This window comes from Acanthochromis polyacanthus, chromosome 16 (assembly GCF_021347895.1).
Source record: "Acanthochromis polyacanthus isolate Apoly-LR-REF ecotype Palm Island chromosome 16, KAUST_Apoly_ChrSc, whole genome shotgun sequence".
Classification (NCBI taxonomy): domain Eukaryota; kingdom Metazoa; phylum Chordata; class Actinopteri; family Pomacentridae; genus Acanthochromis; species Acanthochromis polyacanthus.
In genome coordinates this window covers 17100049-17106478 of record NC_067128.1, presented here as the reverse complement: position 1 = coordinate 17106478, position 6430 = coordinate 17100049, and the positions used below count along the sequence as shown (strand labels likewise).

The 6430-nt window shown below is 40.9% G+C and overlaps 1 protein-coding gene across 1 annotated transcript; it reads left to right on the top strand.

The window, feature by feature from the left end:
* Positions 1–3310: 3310 nt before the first annotated feature.
* Positions 3311–4667, top strand: LOC127537732 (solute carrier family 22 member 3-like). The gene is made up of 3 exons (XM_051960853.1): positions 3311–3530; positions 3807–3906; positions 4343–4667. The coding sequence occupies exons 1-3, from the start codon at positions 3326–3328 to the stop codon at positions 4434–4436; spliced, it is 399 nt and encodes a 132-aa protein (XP_051816813.1). The 5' UTR covers positions 3311–3325; the 3' UTR covers positions 4437–4667.
* Positions 4668–6430: the final 1763 nt, after the last annotated feature.

The following is a 6430-nucleotide window of genomic DNA, read 5'->3' as shown; positions in this document are numbered from 1 at the left end:
GCAAAACCGAGACAAGCCACGGCAGCGCCCCTTGTCCCGAGAAGCAGTGCTGGAGAGGGCCAAAAAAGAATTGGTCCAGGCCCGCGGAGACACACAAAATCGAGTACGCCTCCTGGGTTTCCTTGAAATTCAGTTTGGTGTGTTTCGTGGCCAGTCATTTAGGTGGGTGGCTGAAAACGCGCTGGGGTATGCTGCTTACCTGGTGGCAGCTATGAAGAGGGACCCCACAGGAGGCAGCAAAGACTCCCGAGAGCATGCCCAGAACGAGGTGTTTTTTAGGGACTACATTGAGTTGTTTCCTTCTGGCAGAATTGCTATTGCCGTGAAGGAAGAGCAGTATGCTGGAAAAACACGGCAGCCCGCTGCCACCTCCTCTCAGCCCGCTGCCACCACCACCACCACCCTCCAGCATGTTGCCACTTCCACCCAGAACGTTGCCACCTCCTGTCTCTGCTCCTTGTTGGTCGGAAAGCTGCCGAACCAGCAAAGTTTGTCCAAAGCTATTAAAAGGCTGGTTTCCCCTGTCAAAGCCAAACCTTGTAAGCAAGCATGTATTTATATTATGCATTTTCTATGTTTAGTATTTACTGTTGTTCAGTACTCATCTATGTTTGTCCTGCTTTTTGTTGTTTTTTAGCTTTGACCCAGGCACGTGCACGGCAGTCCACCACTGAGGCTCCAGAACCCTCGTGCTCATCCACTCAACCCTCTGTGTCCACTGAGCTGGATGACAGCACATTGTTCAGAGGCAATGAAGTTTGAGGAGGCACAGTTGGCACGTATGTTCACATTGATTTAAACCAGAAGTGGATTTCCAAAGCGCTGTTCAGGTTGACAGCACAGGGGCACCCGGAGCTGGACTTCAGCAGAGTTAACGGGCTTTGGTGGTATCCACCACAGGTGCCGCTGCGGACCGGTACTCTTCCACCACTGGAGAACTACTTTGGCCACCCCCTGCTGCTCTGGATGCCACGCAAGCTGCGGCAGGTGCAACTGACATGTCCTCATTCAAACTGCAGTGGTCGTCTGACCTCAGCTGGCCTGCATATCCGTGAGTGCATCTTCGCCAATGCAAAGGTGATGAATGAGACCACATTACAGCTTCCACAAGTGAATGCTGCGACCATCACACGATGGTGAGTGAATTAGTATGCTTTCTGTATATCTGCACATGCTTTACATGATATTTTAGTTGTACGTATGGTCTCTATCAGTCAGCACCGCATTCCAGCTCCAATCAGTTTTCATAACACGACAGCTGGCTGTGCAAATGTAATGTCAATTTTAAAGAGCCATTTTACAAAAGAAATAATGCATGAGAGGGTATACTAAATCGCTGTTTGACCATTACTGTGTCATGCAGCTCCATCGTAGTTATCATCAAATAGCATATAATCAGTCCTTTTGTATACAATTGCTGAAGTAAAAGTGTGTTAATGTTGGTTATTATTTGTTGTCCCAGGTTCAGCGGGCGTTCCCGGTCACACGAGCAAGCAATTTTAAAACAGGGTATCAAAGCTCCAGACGCACCCATGGCAGGACCCGAGAGGCTTCCTGCAGCGATGTAGAAAAGCCCAGCTCTGTATCCTGGCAGTTCAGCTCAGCCTCTCCTCTTCATTCTGCCTCCAAACACGGCTGGGGAGGCTAAGCTCAAGGGGAGATTCCAGCCTCAGGCCATCTCCCAGGCTCCTCCACTACAGCAGGCACTTCCTATGATTGCACCGGCACCTTCCACCACTCTCCCCTTCACTGTACCATCTCTGCAGCATCCTACAGTGTCTGGATCCTCACAGATGATGACTGTGCCTGGAACCTCACAGGCGATTTTCCTACCTCCAGCTTTTCCACCATCAACTCCAGTTCCACCACTCAGCAATATAGAAAGAGGAAACTGGAAAGGGAGCGCACTGGCATTGTCACAAGGAAATATGTCAAGAAGACAGATGTGATCCTTTGTAAAAAGTGCAACGAAGAGAGTAAGCCACCATCCCACCTGCAGTACTTCGGGAACTGGTACTGCGAGGAGTCTGAGAGCCAGTCGTATGCAGAATGGAGGGCTGTGTTGGAGGCTCGTGGTTATGGGAGAAAAAAGACGGGGAATGACAATCCTCCATCTCCCTAAAGGTTTTCTTTTGTAGTTTTATTGTGTGTATGTATTATTATTTATCATTATTTATTATGCATATTATTTTTGAGCCAACGCTCTTACCTCTTGAGTTTGTGTTTTTTGTTTGGCTATATTTTATTTCACGTGTGCAGAGTTACAATGGTGGTAGGGTGTCCTAATAGTGCTTTGTTTCATTATTTTTGTTTTGTTCAGTTTGGTTTTTGTCTTGCACTTTATTTCATTTTATTTTCAGCCTTTGCACTGTGTCTACACACATCGGTTGAACAAAATGCTCTTGAGTGTGATCTGATCTTAATGAGAACAGTAGCACTAGTAATCATATCAATAATAATAATAATAATAATAGTAATAATAATAATAACATCAATTAAAATAATAATGGTAATGATTAGGTTGATAAATAATCAAATATGTTAATATAATTATATTGAAAGCAATAGTATTAATATGGTAACATTAATAATAATAATACTGTAATAATAATATATAAATAATAACAGAATATATATAATGATAATAACAATAGTAATAATAATAACAAATCTATTATTTATATTACAACACGAAGAAAAGTACGAAGAAGACAGAATGAACAAATTAGAAGGAAACCTTCTCCAAGTCCAGAAATACTACAATTAGACGTGTGTTCTTACAACCAGTCTGTGCCACCAGACAGCAACTTCCTGCTGCCTGAGGTTTTGACGCAATACCTTCAGACATGTTTATCTTTTTTAAAAAATATATAACTTTTTGTGTCCGAAAAGATGTCTGACAGTGTTTGAATAATTAAACTCTGCATTATATTAAACAAGAAAAGCACTCGGAGAGCGCAGTACTCCATCGAGGCTGCTCAGTCGTATCATTTCTGATGGATAAGTCCTGATAAGCCTGCAGTGGTCAATTTGTAGTAGGATCGTAACCATGTGATCAACAGCAGGCAGCTGATGTAGCGTTCACTTGTTGTCATGGTAACAGTGACGCCATGCTGCTGTCTCACAATGATACAGAAATCTTTCACAAATCCGTGGATCCGGACTAGAAGCTGTAGCACTGCTAAAATCTAACCTTTGGTCCTTGTGTCATTTCTGACCTTCCCTGAAAATTTCATCCGGATCCGAGTCCCATCAATTCCCACTGCCCGCTACATATATAGACCACACAATTTGGTATCTGATTTTTAAATAACGTTGCGCACAGATGGACGGACAGATTAACAGACGAAAGGACAAATGTATGCCGATCGTCACATATCTAATTACAGAAGCTAACTCAAGTTGTTGTGTGTGTAGGAACCTGGAAGTGGCGGTGTGTTCCACTCTGTGTGATGTTGGAGGCATCGTGGCTCCTTTCCTGCTCTACAGACTGGCTGTCATCTGGCTGGAGCTGCCACTCATCATCTTCGGTGGGTTTTATAATATCATGGAGTGGTCCTTATGTGCCAGTTTAGCCACATTCTAAAAGTGACAAGTTATAAAAATTGTCCGTTTGCTGCATGTAATTGCGCTCATCCATTTTCATTTAATACTACATGCTTCATAAAAAACACTTATCATATGGATCAGAGGGGAACAGCAATCGAGAAAAGAATTCAAATTTCGCTGTGAGATATGATGACGTCAGGTAAAAATCAACAGCAGTCGTTAAAAAGCATTTAAGTTAAGACCATGATGCTCTGCAGGGTCTCTGGCTTTCCTGGCTGGTGGTTTGGTGCTGCTGCTCCCTGAGACCAGAGGAGTGCCGCTGCCTGACACCATCGACGACATCGAGTTCCCAGAAAAGTGAGTATTCACTGAGGAGTCCATGCAGTGAGAACAGAGAGCATGAGGCATGTGTGTATTTGCACCTACTCTGAGTACTGTACATGTTTTATGCAGTTTTTGTTTGCAGATCCTGCTATATTTACCTTAATGATGCAGCAAAGCTTTTTTTTAATCAAATAATCAGCAATCAGATTTTTCGTCTTAGTCTTTAAAATATCGTATTGCAAATGCAAGCTCATAATAAAGTTTCTCATAGCCCAGAATAATGTTTTCAGTATCTTCTTTGACCAACCAAAGATATAAAGTTTACTACTATATATGACCAAAAGTGTTGCATTTGACCACAAAATGACTGAAACTAATAATCAGGTATCAGAATAGTTGGTGGTTAATTGCTGCAGCTGTGTATTAAACTCAAGTTTCATGTAAATAATGTAACTCTTTGTGTGTTCAGAGTGAAGGAGAAAGCTGCACTGAAGAACCAGCAGTTGACCAACCTGCTGCTCAACGACGACGTTTCGTCCAACAAAGATCCAGCAACTGTGTAATCTCCCTCAGAGAAGAAATTATTTATTTATGGTGTTGAACAGTGTTGCTTTTGCATATATATTAATTAAATCCATAATTTTAGTTTTTGACTGCGTAGCCAGCTGTATCAAAAGTTTTCTATGTTTGTCTAAGAGCCTTTTCTTGAAGAATTTTCTGTTTCGATTAACTTGATATGTTTCCCGTTATGGAATTGCATTATTAAATTATTAAAGAGTTCTCTTTTAACACAACTGGAGCTCCAAGTGTTGCAAACACTTTTTGGGAGAAACTTGTGTCTCAGTTTAGATAAAAAGATCTCAATGACCAAAACTCTACCTTACGGACCTTATTGGAGTACATTGTCCCAATAAAACACTTCATTCTCAGACTGCAGGGTTACTTCTAGTCAGGGGTAAAAGTAGTTTTAAATTCTTGCCGGTACTATTACCAAAACCCTCGTCTCGCTCTAACTTCATGCATTTTTAAATAGCAAAGTTAAAACACAAACAAATAAAAACATATGAATGTTTTACTGTAGGCAAGTGGAATGAGTAGGAATTAATAACACTTGAAAATATGGTAAACTTTTTACTTTAATTGAAACACTGAAACATCCAGAATACAAAGCTCTAAGAACAGACAGGAGGTCACGAGCAAACACTCCGAATGGAACTCAACATCAAAACACATCACCTAAAAGATTTTCCCACAGAGGCCTAAAATAGTTATAGTAGTATTAGTTAGTTTCTGATTTTCTGTGGTAACCCTTCTTCAGTGTCCCTGTCTCCTTTAATCAAAGAGGTTGTTTTCCTTGCATTATTACTTTGACAAAAAATTGATTGTTTTGTAGTACTTCTCCCCGTTTTTATTTAAAATCTGTATGTGTCAATGGTAACCACTGTAAATCCAGTTTAAAGTTTTTCAGCCAATCACAAGAACGTGTGGAATTTCAGGTGTAATTTATTGCTCACCCAGTCCCAGCGCAAGCGGCGCTGGTTGACGTCTATTGACTAGTTGTTGGAAATGTCCCAGTGCAATAAATCAAGTGCACCTGTGTGAAAATATATATATATATATATATATATATATATATATATCATGGTAGAGACTGCGATTTGGTACAATTGGAGTTTCTACCAGTAGAGATTGCGATTGGAGTCTCTACCAGTAGAGATTTGTCAGGGTTAAGGTTAGACTTTTAAGGTTAGGGTTAGGGGTCAGATTTAAAGTTCCAGCTCTACTGGTAGAGATTACAATCGCAATCTCCACTGGTAGAAACTCCAATTCTACCAAATCGCAGTCTCTACCCTGACATATATATATATATATATATATATATATATATATATATATATAGTTGCAGGATTTTCCGTTCTGAAACGGGTATTGAAAAACAAAAAGAGTGTTTTTTTTTATTTTCATTTTAGAATACACAAATTAAAATACAAGGCGTTTTTCCTTTTCATGATCAAACAGGGATATACGAAATTTTAAAAATGCTTTGATTTTCATTTTATATTCAGAATAAGAAAAAGATCAAATCAGTAAGACACAGAAACGAAAAAACGTCCGTTTTTTTCATTTTCTGAGACCAGAAGTGGTCATCAGCAAGTGTTGAGCCGTTCAGAGTACGATGCGTAGACTGTACAGAATTTTTTTTCGGCGGTTTTCATGGTCGTGAGTTTTTGGGCTTGTTTTCTAAAGTGTAGTCACGTATTTGGGCTTGCTTTGCTGTCTGCATGAACTCCTCCCGATACTCTCCCAGCTCTCCACAACAAAGTGAAACCCACTAGTTTGTCCTTTTCCAGGACCCGTCCACTCCCCGTTTCTTGATTACCACTCCCGCCCACACTCACAATCATGCACAGCAGCGCATGAGGATGATTGCATGTCGTCCAAAAATTGTCATAGCACAGCAGGTCATCCTAAAAACGTCATAGTATAGCATGCCGTCCAAAACTAGTATAGCATGTCGTCCAAAAAATGTCATAATTTAGCAAGTCATCCAAAAAAC